The sequence below is a fragment of the Odontesthes bonariensis genome, chromosome 24 (assembly GCF_027942865.1).
Source record: "Odontesthes bonariensis isolate fOdoBon6 chromosome 24, fOdoBon6.hap1, whole genome shotgun sequence".
Classification (NCBI taxonomy): domain Eukaryota; kingdom Metazoa; phylum Chordata; class Actinopteri; order Atheriniformes; family Atherinopsidae; genus Odontesthes; species Odontesthes bonariensis.
This window is the reverse complement of record NC_134529.1, coordinates 23,171,618-23,190,756: the sequence shown is the minus strand read 5'-3', so window position 1 is coordinate 23,190,756 and position 19,139 is coordinate 23,171,618. Positions and strand designations below refer to the sequence as shown.

Genomic DNA, 19,139 nt, shown 5'->3' with positions numbered 1-19,139 from the left:
AGTGTCCACAATAACATCAAAAACAAAGGTGGTGAACAGCCACAAGGTGCAAGGACTACAAGTAAGAGGCATCAGCTCTGACACTAAAATCAAACTCCCAACAACCTACACCAGAGAATACATACCAGCAAACAGATCCCATATACCTACAAGAACGGCAAAGTCCTGGCCTCACCTAGAACATTTGGCAGATGAAATGTCTCCTGAGCTCGACTGTGAAGTAGGATTGTTAATCGGCTACAACTGTCCCCAAGCCTTACTTCCCAGAGATGTCATCATGGGCAATGAAACCCAGCCATATGCACAAAGGTCTGTGTTGGGTTGGAGCATTATCGGCTACAGCAGCACTGATGTTGATTATGATCAGGAGGATGAAATCGGTGTCAGCCACCGTGTCATCATAAAGGAAGTTCAGCCAGCTATGAAGCCTTCTTCTGAGCTCAAGTCTGAGGTCCATTTTGTTTATCGAACTCAAGTCAAGGAAATGATCTCTCCGACAGATATACTCAAGGTCTTTGAGTCAGATTTTACAGAGAAGTTCAGTGAAGACGTTCTAATATCACAAGAAGATATTAAGTTCTTAGCGAAGCTGAAAGACGGCATCAAGCAAAAGCCAAATGGACATTATGAAATGCCACTGCCTTTTCAAGGAAGAGAGGCCAAGTCTGCCAAACAACAAAGTGTGCGCAGAACATCGACTCAGATGTCTGGAAAAGCGTCTCAAGAAAGATGATCAATATCATAAGGATTATGTGGCTTTTATGGAGGACGTAATAGCAAGAGATGATGCTGAAAAGGTTCCAGAGTCAGAGTTTATCAATCAGACAACGTGGTATATCCCTCACCATGGGGTTTATCACCCCCAAAAGCCAGGAAAGATTCGTGTGGTATTTGATTGTTCAGCCAAGTTTCAGAATACATCACTGAACGAGCATCTACTCACCAGGCCAGATCTTACAAATACCCTTGTGGGGGTCTTGTGTCGCTTCCGCAAAGGAGAAGTAGCCATCATGTGTGATGTGGAGCGGATGTTCCACCAATTTCATGTTGCACCAAGGGACCAAGACTACCTCAGATTTCTGTGGTGGGAAAGAGGGAATATGGAGGCTCCACCATCAGTGTTCCGCATGAAGGTTCACTTGTTCGGTGCTGCATCGTCACCTGGCTGCGCGAACTATGGGCTCAAACACCTGGCTGCAGAAGGAGAAGGCAAGTTTAGTAAAGCTACAGTGACGTTTATACAGCGCAACTTTTATGTTGATGATGGATTGACAAGTTTGGACAGTGAAGAAGAAGCCATCAAGCTTGTTAAAGAGGCAAGAGACCTCTGCAACACTGGTAATCTCCGCCTACACAAATTCATTACCAACAACAAGAAGGTTCTTGGCACAATCCCAAAGCAAGAACGTGCTGAAGGTGCAGCTGACCTTGACATGGCCTTGGGAGAACACAAGATGGAACGGGCTCTTGGGGTCCAATGGTGCATTAGCTCAGATAAGTTCCAGTTCAGGGTGAGGGTAAAAGAACATCCCTTCACCAGAAGAGGAATACTGTCAACAGTAGCCTCAATTTTTGATGCTCTTGGATTTGTGGCACCTTTAATTTTGAAGGGTAAACTGATCTTACAAAGGATGTGCCAAGACAAGTTAGGATGGGATGAACCACTTCCTGACAACCTCAGGCCGTGTTGGGAAGCATGGCTCCAAGATCTCCACAATCTGTCTTCAGTAGAGATACCACGGCACTACATACCATTGACATCCAAGGAAGTTCAACAGTATGAACTTCACCATTTTTCCGATGCTAGTGCTTCTGGCTATGGAATGTGTTCTTACCTTAGGGTTGTTTCGAAGTCTGGAGAAGTCTATTGTGCTCTTGTTATGGGGAAGGCAAGAGTTACACCGACAAAGGTAACAACAATCCCCAGGCTGGAACTCTCAGCTGCGGTCGTGGCCACAAGGACAAGTTATCTCCTAAAGAGAGAAATGGAGATTGAAGATCTACAAGAATACTTTAGGACCGATTCCAAAGTTGTCCTTGGTTACATCAATAATGATGAAAAGCGATTTCATGTATTCGTAGCCAACCGGATCCAGCAGATCAAATCAGGTACAGAACCAAGTCAGTGGCAATATGTTGCCTCAGCAAATAACCCGGCTGACCATGCCTCTCGTGGACTCACCACAAAGGAGCTTGTAGAGTCCAACTGGTTCACGGGACCTAGTTTCTTGTGGAAAAAAGACCTCCCTAAGAGAGAAGAGATTAAGGTGGGAGAAATCAATCAAGACGACCCGGAAATCAAAAGAGCACAAGTTCACACAACAAAGGCAAAGGAGGAGAAGTCTCTACCAGACCGACTTCAGAAGTTTTCAGATTGGAAGAGAGCCGTAAGGGCCGTAGCAAGACTTAAGCGTCTTGCAAGAGAAGTGAAAGGTCTTAAAACAAGATCCAATGAAGCTACGACACTTGAAGAAAGAATGGATGCTGAACAATTCATAATCCAAGCAGTTCAAAAGGAAGCATTCAGTGATGAAATCAAGTTTCTGATACAAAGGAAAGAGGTAAAAAGGAGCAAGTCAACCAAGCTACACAAGTTGAGCCCCTTCATGGATAGCCAAGATATCCTGAGAGTGGGAGGTAGATTGACACAAGCAACACTTCATCCTCATGTCAAACACCCAGCTATCCTACCAAAAGGACATCATGTGTCTCGATTGTTGATAAAACACTACCATGAGAAGGTGAAGCACCAGGGTCGTGGAATGACCATCAATGAGTTGCGCTCCAATGGGATTTGGATTTTAGGATGTTGTATTGAAGTTTCATCACTCGTCTTCAAGTGCATTAAATGCAGAAAACTCAGGAAAAGTAAGCAAGAACAAAAAATGGCCGATCTTCCACCAGAGAGGATGAAAGCTACTCCTCCATTTACCTATACCGGTATGGGCTGCTTCGGACCATTTTATGTTAAAGATGGAAGGAAAGAACTAAAGAGATATGGGCTCTTATTCACCTGCATGTGTTCTCGTGCCATCCACATTGAGGTATTGGATGACCTTTCCACTGATGCCTTCCTGAATGCGTTGCGCTGCTTTATTGCAATAAGGGGCAATGTAAGTCAACTACAAAGTGACCAAGGCACAAACTTCGTGGGGGCACGCAATGAATTCCAGGAATTAATGAAAGGAATAGAGCAAGAACGTGTGAAAGAGCTAGGATGCAACTTTGTCATGAACCCACCTGCTTCCAGTCACATGGGTGGCGTCTGGGAAAGGCAGATTCGGACCGTGAGAAGTGTCCTCAAATCCATTCTAGACCAGTCTGCTGGAAGATTAGACAGCTCTTCATTAAGAACTTTCCTCTATGAAGCGATGGCGATAGTAAATGGTCGACCATTGACCACAGAGCATCTCAATGATCCTTTAGGACCAGAACCCTTAACTCCAAACCACATATTGACGATGAAATCGTCAATCATTGCACCACCACCTGGAGAATTTGTAAGGGAAGATATCTATCTGCAGAAAAGATGGAAGAGAGTTCAGTTCTTGTCCAATGAATTTTGGACCAGGTGGAGAAAGGAGTATTTGCTGAATCTGCAGCAGAGGAGCAAATGGACCAAGAGCAGGAGAAATGCTAAAGTGAATGACATTGTCCTGTTGCAAGATGATAGCATACCAAGAAATCGGTGGAAGCTGGCGAAGGTAGTTGAAGTCTTCCAAGGAGCTGACGGAAGAGTCAGAAAACTCAAACTGTTACTTAGTGACACAACACTTGACAGTAAAGGAACATGCACAACTAAGAAAGGTCCATACACAAAACAGTACTATTGCTTGAGGCTAAATAAGTAAGTTACTATGTTTGTTTTGAAGGTACATTTGTGTTTTTACAAAATTGTCATTAAGTTCTGTTAACAATGTCAATTTTTATTGTGAATCACACATTGTGTGATGGTGGGAGTGTAAATGCAGGAGTTGTTTTAATTTATTTTGAAATACATGCTTTGTGTTGAAACAAGAAAAGACAGGAAGTAGCGCCGGTTAGCTCATGTGAGCTTCACAGAGACCGAGGAGCACCTGTAATGGTAATGTTACCTGCTTGTGATGTGTAAAAATGTAGTCATGAAAGTCATGAAAACCACATGAAAGTCATGAAAGAAGTGATGCAAAGGTTGAAGAGTCCTGGTTTTGCCGTGGAGATTGCCTCTGAGGAATGACACTGCCGTTGATTGAGAAGCAGGCTAAAGTGGTTAGTGTTACTTTGGTTATTTGTTGATACCGGCGACGATGCTGGCAATGTTGTTTCTTTAGTGATTACAGAAACTGATGTTGTCTTTGCTTTGTTTTCTTTTAATATTTAGTTCTACGGTGTTGATGCGATTAATAAACATCTGTGAAAGGAACCGGAGTCTCGCGTACGATCAATGGGCGGCATAACAGACATTATGTCAGTAACCTGCTGCTTGTCTTGATTTGTAAATTCTGATCACTGTATTTTCGATGTGTTTCATTACTGACTTTCTCAATGTTTGCTTGGTCAATCGAGGTGTTGTATCGTACTGGTATGAGAAAGAAAATATAACGTACGTTATGACAAATTTAATACATAATGATAGGTTGATGCTAGTCCAGCTAAGCCTGTTAACATACTTTCCCATTTGGAATTTTTGACTGGAACACCCCTTTTGTATCTTTTATACATTTTATACTCTCTGATACTTATTCTCTTACTTAGTTTAGGATTGTTGAAATCAAGTTTGGTTGTGCTGTACTCTGCGACATTGTTCTATGTCACTGTTTGTCTTTTTATTGTTGTTGTGTTAGTTGCGCTGTCACTGCAAATCAAAATTCCCCTGGAGAGACAATAAAGCTCTGAACTAGGGGTGCGCGATCTGACGATATAAAATCGTGACTGGCGAGGAAGAGTGGAGAATCGCAGGCGATCTACCAAATTAGAGAAACCGTATAGATCGCCTTTGCCAATCAGCGCTATGATTTATTTTTTTTTAATGCTGGTTCCCGCCGATGCGGCAGACGTAGGGCGTCCTTAACCTAACCGACCAATCATAGCGAACTGTGCGTCGTGACACTTTCTTACACGCCTCCATGTTGTGTTTGTAAAAACTTAGAAAACGCATGGACAGCCATGGCTGAAAGCCAAGCCGACGAGCTGGTGAAGAAGAGGAAATCCACCTCTGTAATTTGGAATTGGTTGGGGTTTTCTTCTACCCTAACCCACTGCTGCTGGTCCACATCAGGAATGATAACAGCAGCAGCGGTACCATCCACAGCACATCCATAGCGGCGCACGGGAGAAACTCACGGCCAGCAGCAGCATTCTCGGGTCGGATGAGGAAACCGCTAGCTCGTAAGCCAACTACGGTGCAAGAGAAAAGGGATGCACTGCGACCGTGACAAACATTACACAGTTAAAAAGTATTCCTTTAGGGCGCTCTGGTGATGGCAGTGCGTGACTGTGGCTGCAGTAAATGAACATGCAGCGTTGCTCATCTGTTGCTAAATGGCATCATGAGGTGGAGTCAAGTCGTCATCAGTGGTTCGTTTTTCTATTTCCGGTTGCTTCACTCTCGCTGTGTCAGATGTCATCAATTAGATCATTATTTTTCATCTTGAATTGGGTTACAGTTGAATTACAATGTGTTGATTGCAAAATTCTTTATTTTACTCCTTAGCTCTTCTGTGGTTCAGCATGTCGACTTAACTCTACTGTAATTAGTCTTTTTTTTTTTTTTGGATGGAAGATCGTGATAAAAAATCGAAATCGTGATTTTATGCAAAAAAATCGTGATACAACATTTTTTCCATATCGCCCACCCCTACTCTGAACTGAACAAAGTTCGATATTCTACTGAAAAAAGGTAAAGGAATTTCACCAACCTAAACCCCAATCCAACATGGATGCCCTGCATATAAAAATATGTGATATTTGCAGTTTTTGTCTCATTGACTCAGTTGCACACATACAACTCACCAACCTATATTTGTAAATATATTGTGTTTACATCTACAAAATACAATGTAATGTGTTGTTATTAGCTGGTACTGCTAACGTGAGCTAGGGTTGGGTTAAAAAGTGATTAAGTGATTCAATTTTGACAAGTCAAAATTATAGCCCCAGATACTTTAAAGATTGATTTTTTTTCTCTGTTTCTTGCTAGCAGCTAAGGGGGCTTTAACATGCTGGTAAAAAAAACAACATGTAATGTTATATTGCCTCATCAAAATTCAAAATGCAAGACATCTGGAGTTTCATTGTCAGTGAAGATAACATGCTAGATATATTGACATTGTAGGTATCTTGAGCTTATTGAGTAATTAAATATATGTAATATATTTATTTTGTGAAACTGGAATTACTACTAGTAATATTCTAGTTACATATATTTGCACCTGAACAATAGATATCCATTCTACAAAGAATGATGCTGAGGATTTCTAAAACCTATTTTTTATTTGGAAGAACTGGATTACAGATGTACACATTCATGTCCAATTTATTATCAACAACTTTGTAGCTATTAGATTTTTCAAGAACTCTTGGTGTAACTTTATTAGATGGAGCCTACAGTACTGTGTATTCCAAAAACTACAGAGTGAAGTTTGAAGATCTGGAGAATCTTCCTGGCAGACAAAGTTTAACAAAGAAACTGTAATATGAGAAGTTTGTCTTCCAGCAAGTCTGCAACTTGACTAATGTCAGAGGTGAAAAGCCAAGATATCCCAGACGTCTCTGTTTCATCATTTATTGCCATTCTTTATCAGTATCTTCTGATTTAGAAACAGATTGGCATAGTTCAACATTTTCTTTTTTTTCCAAGGCACAATGAAACTCTGTAAAACTGAAGCTAATATGCTGAAGGCAGTTAGCTGATATTAGCATATAGACTGGAGGGAACCAGCGAAACTGGCTCAGTTTAACAGTCTTTCTCTGGGGGTTTCCTTATGGCAATAAATTGTTAGGGTTGTGAGTTCATGTTAAGGGTTAGGCAAGTGATTGCAGTAAAGGTTAGCCTCCCGGAAATTGTGTCTGGATGTGTGTGACTCATCCCCCGGAGAATATGGTACATGTGAAAGCTTACTGACGGCCTGAAACCATGACTGCGACAATCAGTCACGATGCACTGTAAGTGTAACTCTTATATAACATCGCTTATCAAATGCAGCTGTATCGCACATTGCAACATTCCAACAGTATTGGCTGTGGCTTTCTTACAGCTTAGTGTCATCCTGATCTTCTTAAGTGCTGCACAGTGTAACAGTTTGGGTGAAACCGGGTTCCACAGATGAATGATAAGCTTTGAGCTGTCCTTAAAAGCTTTAATCGGTAGTTTTCTGCAGATTGTCTGTTCTAACAGTCCTGTACTGTGCTATGAAATAAATAATAATAAATAATAATGCATAATACAGCAATAATAATGAAGCACAGAAAGACGAAATGACCTGACTTGCACAAACACACACAGAAAGGAGGATAAAAAAGTTGCACATTGCATACTAATGAGAAAAACATGTATTTTACCTGTGACATTATCGACGAACACCCTTTCTTCTTTTTGTGTAACATCTGCTGCAGTACCTTTGGGCTCGCTGGTGTTTTTATTACCCATCACCTCTGTCAAAGCTGCAACCTCCTTCAAGTTCCCCCAGAAGCTTCCCAGGGATCTTCCAGTAGGTCGTTGCTGGGCCTCTTCTTTTTTTTTAAACCCTCACTGGAAAAACATTAATTGTGTGAGTTTTATCAGAGTGCTTCCTCCAAGCAGAGATAAGGAAATTACTTTGGAACGTTTGCTCCCATGTAAGCCCCAGGAAACGGTTCAAGGGCGCCTCGAAACACTAGAGAATGAGGTTTCAGCGGCTTTGGTTTGTGATCACTTTTGACGGAGCATGTGATTTAATCCTGCATCAGCTCTCCTGGGTGGCAAAGAAGAGAGAGGTTTGAAATGTCCCCCACAGTCCACAAAGGCAAGGCTCTGGATGACGACGTACCCAGCTCTGGCAATCCCTTATGGTTTATTACGCCTTTTTTTTTCTTCTCCTTCTTCTTCTTCTTCTCTTACAAGCTGAATTCAGTATGGCTTCTTTTTCTTGTCCCACAGTAAGCTGTCAAAACAATTGGACACATTTAAAAACAGGACACAACATATGCATCGTGCGTGCACAATATATTGTTGAGACGGAAGAAGAACAGAAGCAGTGTTTTTGGTGAAATGCCAGTTATGTTATTGACTTAATGGGTTGTCTTTGTGTCTAAACTATGACTGCCAGCTGAGGCATGACAGAGTGCTCTATTCTGAATAAGTCTTCAGAGTTGACTGTGTTGTCAAACAATTAGCAATTAGAATGTCACACGCAGCACAGACAGCTCTCTGTATACAATTCTATAATTTATAACCAGTTCTTCCGTCAGAGTTTGAACTAAAGAATGACTAGTGTCTAGTCAAATATACAAAACATTGTGGTGAATCATGAAAGCAGACTATTAGATTGTTAGATATCTAAGAGACTGGTTGGTCCAGTGTGTGGTTAGTCCACATATTAGTGCGTGTTTGGCATAAGGACGTTTAACATGTTCCGAGAGTTCATATGTAACTGTAGATTAGGCTGACGTCACAGAGAATGACCTTTTATAAGGAAGTCACTCCAAACTAATTATTCCTGTCACTAATTACACTCATCTTTTACCAAACTCGGTATTACCAAGTCTTTGTGGATTTCTTTCAGTTTTCACTCAGTTTTTCCAATGTAGCTTTTCTCTGCATTACAGTTTAAGTTTTAGAGACACGTTTATTTCAGTGCAACAAATAAACACCTGCTTCCATTTGTTTAAATGGTTTAAACACAACCTCTCCCAACGCCTACAAAAACTCCATCCCTCTGTTTCTTGAGGGTATAAAGCAAGGGCAGCAAAGCGGCAGATATGTAAATTTCTGCCTCATGTACCTTCCACTTCAGCCTGATTGGTCTGAGAGCACGGACGCTGTGTGCTGCTATTGCGTTCACCCAGCATGTTGGCTGTCATGTTAAAGTTATGGATTCTGCAACATGGAATGCGACACAAAGAACAAACGCCAGGAGCAGAGACTGAGTCATAGGAAGTGAAGCATGAAATCAAGACTGACGTAAGGGAGGCTTAAAGGACAAGACCGTTTTTTTGACATTGGGCCCTTGATTTCACATTGTAACATGATGTTCTACTCACCCCTGCTTGTTGTTGGTCATTTGGAGCTGTTCCGAAGATATTCGAGAGGCGTCTGGCTGCTCTCTTGAGATATTCGGCCATGAAACAGTTTCCTATGGGCAACGTTATACAGGCACAAACTATGCTGTTTACAATTTATTAATTACTGTACACTAGCACTGATAACGTGGAGGTGCGTCGCTTACTTAAAAAAATCCGGGTTACTGTAATTTTGAATTTTTGTCGTAAAGTCTGTGTGTGTTTGTCTGTGGTAGTAGCACGATGATGACGTCAGTAACACCCACTTTATGACAAAAATTCAAAATTACAGTAACCCGGATTTTTTTAAGTAAGCGACGCACCTCCACGTTATCAGTGCTAGTGTACAGTAATTAATAAATTATAAACAGCATAGTTTGTGCCTGTATAACGTTGCCCATAGGAAACCGTTTCATGGCCGAATCTCAAGAGAGCAGCCAGACGCCTCTCGAATATCTTCGGAACAGCTCCAAATTACCAACAACAAGCAGGGGTGAGTAGAACATCATGTTATAATGTGAAATCAAGGGCCCAATGTCAAAAAAAACGGTCTTGTCCTTTAAGTTGAAAAGCTGTGCTAATCACGTTGATATTTGTGGGTTTGCTTTTACAGTTCTATCACTTGGGGATTAATTTATGCAATAACAAACTAATTATTTGTCTTTATGCTGTTCACTTTTTAAGAACCTGACAGTAAATGTAGAGTAACAGAATAGCCCAGGAAGAGCAATACCACTCTCTTGTCTGGTTAGCTTGGCTCAGCATGAAATCTAGAAACAGTAAGAAACATTTAACCCCACTGTGTCCAATTCTGAATCACTACCGTGCTTCCCGACTGAGAAATTATCCAGGACAAAACCAGCTGCACTACAGGTTAGTGCTGGGCGGTATGACCAAAAATACATATCACGGTATTTTTTTTTCATGCATAATTAGGTGTTCACAGCATTTTCTACAGATTGAGAACAGAATTACTGCAGTAGATTAACTTAGGATCGTCTATTTTACCGTCATAGAATAACGCCCCACAAAATGATGCTGTTTACACAGAAGTGCTACTCATGATTCTAATGAAGTGAGGAATCGGAATGCAAACACAATTGCAGTCAAAATACAGAACTTTTAATGTACAAATTTCAAACATCTTTTATGAAAATCAATACAAAAAAGTAGTGCAAACTTGCAATAATTATATTTTTGCATCAATATGAGGTCGTAGGCAGTCCCTCTAGCAAACGCGTCTTGAAGTGACATTTGGCTCGACTTTTCTTTTGCTTTCCCCGTGTTACCTGCTGATGTGGCGGGTGCTGACCTTAACTTCATGCATTCTTGACATTCTAAGACATGCTTACGGCTAATAAGGTGATGGAGCAAATTGCTCGTGTTGCCACCTCCAGCGACAACTGTAGCCCGACAACACTTGCATAAAATGGTTGTTTGGTCGACGTCGGATTTTTTTAAACCAAAAAACTTCCAAACTACAGACACGGCTCCTTTTTTGGTACAAGTTCTTCTGTGTCAGCATGTTCTACTAGTTCTGCAGCTTCGATTTTGGAACTTTCCATGTCTATCCTATCCACCTTCACCTTCGCGTAACGCAAGTGCTTATTACCACCTCGCACCCATAGACAGTAAACATGCGTGTTTAGAAGCGCTGAACACTGAAAAGGGTCCCGTCTCAAACAATGTCGCGCGACGCAGCGTTCCCCCCGTTGTGTAATCAAATACACCGGTATGGCGGTATATTAAAAATTCATATCATAACGAAATTATAAACCGGTATTCAGTGTGAACCGGTATACTGCCCAGCACTACTACAGGTCATCTAAAATGTATGGTGCTGGTAGGTGGATTTAGGATAGACATGAAAGCTCTTTCCCTATATGCCTCCTGTATATTAAACTAACTAGCAACTAGAATCATTGTTATATTTACTGGAGATATAAAAGAGTTGTAGTGATCTTTGTTTAAACACAGTTCCAAAAAATGCTGTTATAGCCCAACTGCAGCACCAATACAACCCCTTGTTTATAGAAGCCACATTCATTCCTACTTTGATGAAAGATGCAAATTGCAATCTTTTTTTTTCAACAAAATTGTCAAAAATCTCTTGATGTATTTCTTGTCTAAAACTTCACTTTCAAACTCAAGTTGAAACCTTAATTAAACCAGTTAGACAAGAAAGGTTCAACCTACAATTAGGCTGGAGTCAGTTAAAATGGGTCCCTTTTTGGTAAACGCGTTTAAACACTATCAAACGGGTGACACGTTATGGGGGGTTTTCAACAAAAAATGTGAATAAGTGTGCTTCTTTTGTAGTTATGAGTATCAACAAGTACCTTTCCGAGGTGCTGCACAATTTTCGGGTAAAATGTGCCAGGTGTTTGGTTTAAATGGGCGAAGACAAACTTCAGCTGAAAAAAAAATCAGTGAAGTCAAACACAAAACGTTGTTTTTTTCTAAGCAACTGCAACAATTGAGCATTAACGTTTTCCTTTTTCCAACCTCTGTGCGGACGTCTTGCTTCCTTGCCGTGTTTTTAATCTTTCTCTCCTTTCTGTCTTTTCCTCTCTTTCTACCTGCCCTTCTGTAACTCATAACCTGAAAGAAAACTATGTTAAAGTTCTACGTGGACACATTTCTGGTGGTAGGAATGTTTCTGTAGGCAGTTTTCTGTGTGACTTATATTTGAAAGCGTGGCCTATTTGCTTAAAATAGGCTTCCTCGTAAAGATAAAATGGGCCAGTTAGCGCTTCTCATAATTTTATTCAGGAAATTTAGGTATCGTTGGACAATTTTCAACTTTTTTTTAAATTAAAAGAACACGTCCAGATACTTTTTGAGGAAAGAAATTAGTTTGTAGGATTACTTAAAGGGATAGTTCGCCTCTTTTGACATGAAGCTGTATGACATCCCATATTAGCAATATCATTTATTAAATTTGACTTAAGAAATTCGTATCACTACGGTCTGCAGACCGAAGTGCAGACCGAGCAGTCCCCTGCTTCCGAACAGTAAACACTGTGAAACAGGTGTGGCTATCGGCAGGTGGCTGCACGCATTGATATGAAGGTGGAGAGAAAATAGCGCCAAGCAATTGTGAGGTCTGACTTTTTCTGGATGAACGATTTTGTGATGCAAATGTATTACTCTTTTGAACGCATATTGTTTTGAGAAGCAAAACGCTTTATTTTTGTGGCCCCAGCCAACTAGTCGGACTACCTTCGTCAACGCCAAAACGAGGCTGGAACTCGGCTTACAGGACGCAGCAGGGGGTAAGTCAAATTTAATAAATGATATTGCTAACATGGGATGTCATACAGCTTCATGTCAAAAGAGGCGAACTATCCCTTTAAAGTTGATCATGAACAGTTTTAGTTTTCAATTACACTTGCTATATGTCACATGTTGAGGGTTTAATATTATCTTTTATTGTACACATTTATATATTGTGCTTATACAGAGTTGATACACTTGTTTTTGAAGGGCAACAAGCATTGACCCCACTTTGTGAAAGGTTAAAACAGGAAAGAGACTGATTTGAGTGTTGAGAGAAACTGCGACATGCTTACAGGGGGACTCAAAACAGGTGGGATGAAGCCTATAGTGGAAAAGTACCGGACACAGGGAGATAGGGAGGAGTTTTCCCACACAGGGAAAAGACATCTGAATGGAGCAGAGATGGGGTATGAGGCTGATATTTGACTAAGGGCCAATCAGGGAAAGCCAAGTCTAAACCACGGCTTCTCCCCAACTTTTTGATCAATAATATTTACATCATATTTGTATGGCAATGTAAAAGTTTACTTTACAAAAGAGTGGTAGCCCTTTTTCTGATCAGACTGCCTGGCAGAGAGAGGTCCACAGCGCTGTGTAACTAGAACCGTCCTTGAACCATTTAATAAATTCTGAGCTACTTTGAGTTTGTATATCTTCTCTCAGACAAACGAACACCACACACACCCACTTCACAAATGATTTAAAGGGCGTTGTGTTTCTCTCAGCTCTGCCTAACTACCCAAGCTCTGACCAGTCAAAACTGTTAAGTGTCACAAAATGTTGAGACAAGACAACAAAAAAAGTTCATGCGGTTTGCTGTAAAAACGAAAATGTAAAAAGCTATGATGCTCCAACCACCGGCCAACCGTTCTTAATTACCGTAATTACCAGTGTAAGAAAGAAAGGAAAATGTCGCACAGGTGGGTTGATGACAGTGCGTACGTGTGCACGAAGTTTAGACGTTTTGAGCACTGTGATGCTCGCGCTCATTGAGCTATGGACGTTAGACGTACTTTAATTACGTTATCGTAGTTGCTTTGTTTTTATTTATTTTTTTTTTCAGCTAGCTTAAAATTTATACGAGTCTCTCTCGTTTTTACACAAGAACATCAACGTTAGAAGGAGGTTGAGCTTAAAAGACTCAACACCGCAGCATCCATTTAATAGCGCGTACAAAGTAAGCTACTGGGCTCATCATGTTTTGTTGCTGTTACCCTCCAGCCTTACGCTGCCGTAACAACCAGTACTTCAAATAGCAGCTGATAAATCCCTCTTAATTAGATTCCTGTTGTAATGGCAGAAACACATCCAGGGTGTACATATTTGTTAACGTCTGAAAACAAACGGAAGAGCTGCACAACACTGGGTATGGGGATGGAGAGCTGTACTCACTGCTGAATGATTATCGCCTGAACATCAACGCCCTGAAACAGCTTTACGGTGTTTCACCGTCTCCCCCGCCGGCCTACAGCAGGATCCGCAGAGAGCTCACTCTGTCATCTTTCCGTCTCTCATACTCTTTCGTGCTTCTTGTTTACGCTTCTATCCGGGGATTTATCTGCTTCCCCACTGCAAATGCATATATTCCTACATGACATTCCTATTTATTTATTTATTTAAGCTAGGGGCCGAGGCTGCCATCTTCTGGCAGATGTGTCACACTGGCTGCTGGCTGTGTCGGTGGTTATGTAACAGCAAGAGAAGCAGTTATATGAAGGGGCGTTATACTGAAAAAACAAGCGATGGATTACAGGGGAAATGACAAAATGTTGCCTTTATCGTATTGTCACTTTTACATCAAAAGAGGAGAACACACATAAGTATTTATCAGCCCGATTAGTTCTTGATAACTGTGGTTAAAGGATAAGACCGGTTTTTTGACATTGGGCCCTTGATTTCACATTATAACATGATGTTCTACTCACCCCTGCTTGTTGTTGGTCATTTGGAGCTGTTCCGAAGATATTCGAGAGGCGTCCGGCTGCTCTCTTGAGATATTCGGCCATGAAACGGTTTCCTATGGGCAAGCTTATACAGGTACAAACTATGCTGTTTATAATTTATTAATTACTCTACACCAGCACTGATAACGTGGAGGTGCGTCGCTTACTTAAAAAAATCCGGGTTACTAATTTTGAATTTTAGCCGAATGAATAAATAGGCAGCAGGTCTGTGGGCTGCCTGTGGCAGTAGCACGACGATGACGTCAGTAACACCCACTTTACGACAAAAAAATCAAAATTACAATAACCCGGATTTTTTTAAGTAAGCGACGCACCTCCACGTTATCAGTGCTAGTGTAGAGTAATTAATAAATTATAAACAGCATAGTTTGTGCCTGTATGAGCTTGCCCATAGGAAACCGTTTCATGGCCGAATATCTCAAGAGAGCAGCCAGAAGCCTCGCGAATATCTTCGGAACAGCTCCAAATGACAAACAACAAGCAGGGGTGAGTAGAACATCATGCTATAATGTGAAATCAAGGGCCCAATGTCAAAAAACCGGTCTTATCCTTTAAGTCTATATTTCTAATATTACTAAACCTTTCCCCTTCTACCTCTTTGTCTTACTATATGTTAAAGGTTTGTAATACACTACAAACAGGAAGTGGGTGTTTGTGCAATGCTTTCCATTTGACACAACCTCACAAGTGAGCTTATACTGATTTTATATGATAAAATTTGGTTTTAGCAATTTCAGGTCTCCAGAGTATTAGCTAAATATTGTGCAAATATGAATTTCTCAATAAAACATTTAAATTGAGGATTCTAACTGTACTATTACATGCAGCAGGTCTGCCACACATGTAGTGTTGATAGACTGAATCTGGAAAGAACTGGAAGAGGGTTATACATCAAAACTTTATTTCCAGAAATAGCGTAAATTGTGTTTGTCTTATATCAATAAACATATCAGAGTTACAGTTCTTGAAGGAATATGGGATCAAAGTACAGACTTCTGTTCATAATTTGAATGTAATCTTTCTTTTCTTTTGTCTTCAGTTAGAGAAATGCATCTTGATGAAGTCATTGAAGACTTTTATACTTCTTAACCTTCTTAATCCTGGGCTGTTTCACATTGTTTTGGTTCAGTGTATCCCAGTAAACTCAGAAATTCATCCATCCGCCTCTGTCTTCTGTCACATCATCTACAGTGTAAACACTATTGAGCCAGTGCTGGGTCATGCTCGCCCGTGCCATCACTCTCTTCCTGTAAAGGTTTTACAGGTGATTATGTAAACTTTTATTGTGAGCCAATTCAAAACTTCTCCATAGTTCTTTTCCCTGAATTTTGGTACATGTTGAGCTTGGTCTCATCTGCCCCAAAGACAGAATTGGACTATTCCAATATGAATAGTTTGCATCCGGTGAACCCTATGTATTTGTTCTCATGAGGTCTTCTCTTTATGTCAGACTTGAATAGCGACATACCTGCCTTTTGGAAAGTGTTCACGACTTGACTGGATGTTTTGAAGAGGTTTTCTTTTCTTGACCTTGGAAATTATCCAGTGTTTATCTCCCACTGTTGTCGTCTTTGGACATCTAGGCCTTTTTATATTGCAGAGCTCAGCAGTGCATTTAATTTCCTAAACCTGTTGACCATCCCTCTCCATCTTCCTGCTGTCTCTCTGATGTATTTGCCGTATCTTTACTAAGAATGTTTCTAGGGATGAACCGATACCGATACTATTCTAATATACCTATACTCGTACTCTTTAAAGTTAACCAATACCATGAAACGATACCAATTAATTGCATGAAGAGGGTGGCTTGTCATTTTTGTTGTATTTTTTTAGATTGGCGGCTCGGGGAGATGTCGAGCTAATCAGGAACATTGTGGTCAGGCTAGTGAGACCGAAACCTGTCTTCCAATTCATTGCATTTTTTTTGTGGTAGAAGTATCGGTACTCGGTATCGGCAAGTACTCAGATCCAAGTATCGGTATTGTATCGGTTGGAAAAAAGTGGTATTGTGCTTTGCTAAATGTTTAATTTAAATTGGGAGCTCCCTTGAGAACATTTTGCAGGGCCACAGTAACGTCTTTATAATGCAAATCAACTCTACAGCTTTTCATTTCTTAATTGATGTAGAAATAGCAAAAGGATTAACCCAAACTTTCTTTAAGCCTTCCTGAAAATATCTAGCCTGTATGCCAATGCAAACAAGCAGGAATGTCATGGTAACTATTCTCCTACATTTTCCCCTAAAAATGTACTGAAAAATAATTTTCATGTGCAAACTAGACTTAGTCTATTCTTACATTGTTCTTTCAAAGGAAAGGAAACTTGATTTGCGCTTCCAAAAGCTAACCTGATCCCATAGGAAGAATTTTCTCGCAAATCAAATGTCCCGCTTCCCCCACATTCAGAATAAGCGTGTGAATTTGTGGTACTTGCACATATGCTGAATAAACGACTGTGGTCTCCTGCTGGTCTTTTGGAACTTCAGATGAGGAAAAACAACGAGGAAGTGGAGCAGAAAGAGAGGAAGGGCAACGTCAGGGAAGGAGGCGCGTGTGTTTGCGTGTTTCTTTACAGTTTTTCTCTGTCTGCTTTAACAACGCCACCTATATAATTTGGCCGCTGTAGGGCTGAACTCTGCTTGCTCTCATTACCTTTTCACTTGCCATTGACAACTGGAAAACCCACCCTGTTGTGACTGCATCCCAAACTTGCAGAGGAAAATTCAATTCCTTTCTCTGTGCACAGTAATCCAGTAAACAAACATGAACGTGTAAAAATTCCTTCTTTCTGATAACATGTACAGACACGAATGTGATGAACACACAATGAACAGTGTAATGACTTTAATTTGAACTAATCAAACATACACAGTTTTCAGTGTCTAAAAATAAAAACAAACTGAGAGCTGTAATAATTCATTCACAGTGACTTACATGCTGATTCATATGATTCACAATCATTCTGTGTGTGTGTGTTGCTTCCCTGTATTTTCAATTGCACTGATCTAGGTCAACATTGTTCACCGATTACCGTGCATCAGTGCATCCTCTCTGGTTGGCTCCAAGCCACAAGGCTCTTCAAACATAATGACGCTATTTCCGTAATCACTTCTCCATTACACTGAAAGTCAGAAGTCACGTTTTTTATTCTGCCTCCAAAATCATTTACTAATGCGTTTAAACAGCCAGTTTATTGATGAAGGACCAACCATCCGCTGAAGAGAAAAAAAAGATTCACAATTACTGTATGCTTCTATGGGTGGTGACTTCAATGTACAACAATTCCTCACTCGTAGCTTCCGACAGCACAGTCAGCGCCCACAATTTATAGAGATCACTTCAAGATGTTTTCCTCGACCCAGCATCCTTTTCAGTATGAAGCCATTTTTTTTCCCTTTATATGTTTTTTCGAATAATGAAATACACTATTGTAACTATTTAAGCACCTAAATCTATCTACAAAATGGCACCAGGGGTAGTACACTTTCCTTTCGTACACAGAGGAAAATAACAGTGATTGCCAAACCTTCTCTTCACCAAATATGACTGATCAGGTCATCAGTTTAGGACAGCCAAAAGCTTTGTATCCAAACAAAAATTGCTACAACAAAGTGAAATCAGACTATTATCCCATTTATATAATAGCTTGATTTCAGGGCTGTAATTACCTGTGCAGCTACCAGTAGGAACTGCATTTACTGTCTGTGTCATATTTAACCGAAAGGAAGACTTTTCAGAAAATCAGCACCAAAGAACCAAGACTGTGTCATTGGTGTGCACTTTACATATCTCTTACAGCAAAACATTGATGTTTTTTATATGCAGCACATTCTTTACAAGGATAGGAAAGGTTACAATATTTGTCCTTCGGCTACACTAAAATATCTCATTAGCATTAGATGCTACATTGAGCAATAACCGATGGCTTTAGTTATATTGCATAATTATAAAACAAACGAGAAAAAGCTCTCACATGTTGCTATGTAGGTTAAGAGACAGAGAACTTGTGTGCGTATAATTCATGTATTGTTGACAGAAAAGAGGCAATCAAAATATTTCTTTATGTGAAGGCAGACGTGTCCCTATTGTTTGAAACTGACATGTTGCACTACTAATCTAAAGCAATTAAAGGCGTTATGATACTGAAGAACATAATGTGTGTGTAAAGTGAAACAGGTGTGGGAGACAAATTTTGAATCCCTAGTCCAAAAGGGCTGCATGGTGGTGTGGTGAGTTCAACTTTTGAACATGAACGAGTTTGCATGTTCTCCCCGTGTATGCGTGGGTTCTCTCCGGGTACTCCGGCTTCCTCCCCAAAAAACATGCATGTTAGGTTAATTGGTGTCTCTAAAATTGTCCTTAGGAGTGAGTGTGAGCGTCTGTGTGGTTGTTTGTCTGGTTTGTCTCTCACTGTGTGGCCCTGTGATGGACTAGCAGCCTGTCCAAGGTGTACCCCGCGACCCAACCAACGGATTCAGTGAGTATAGAAAATGAATGGATGGATAGTCCAAAATGTTCAGGGATAGTGAACCAGTAGTACAAGATAAAACACAAAAGTTCAGCCAAGTCCTCATTTTATATTTCAGCTTAGAATCCTTTCAAGGCTCTCTGCTGTGGCGCTTTTCGCCACCGCTTCTTACGTCGCCTCCTGGTGGAAGCA

General features: G+C 40.6%; 1 protein-coding gene across 1 annotated transcript in view; it reads right to left on the bottom strand.

Moving 5' to 3' along the window:
• cnstb (consortin, connexin sorting protein b) overlaps positions 1–14,133 on the bottom strand; it is a 40,173-nt gene extending 26,040 nt beyond the window's left edge. The window contains exons 1-2 of the mRNA XM_075458752.1: positions 13,909–14,133; positions 7,540–8,120 (exon numbers count right to left, since the gene is read on the bottom strand). Of these exons, the coding sequence (XP_075314867.1) occupies positions 7,540–7,627 (88 nt within the window). The 5' untranslated portion in view covers positions 7,628–8,120; positions 13,909–14,133. The remainder of the gene's footprint in view (positions 1–7,539; positions 8,121–13,908) is intronic.
• Between the last annotated feature and the right edge of the window lie 5,006 nt (positions 14,134–19,139).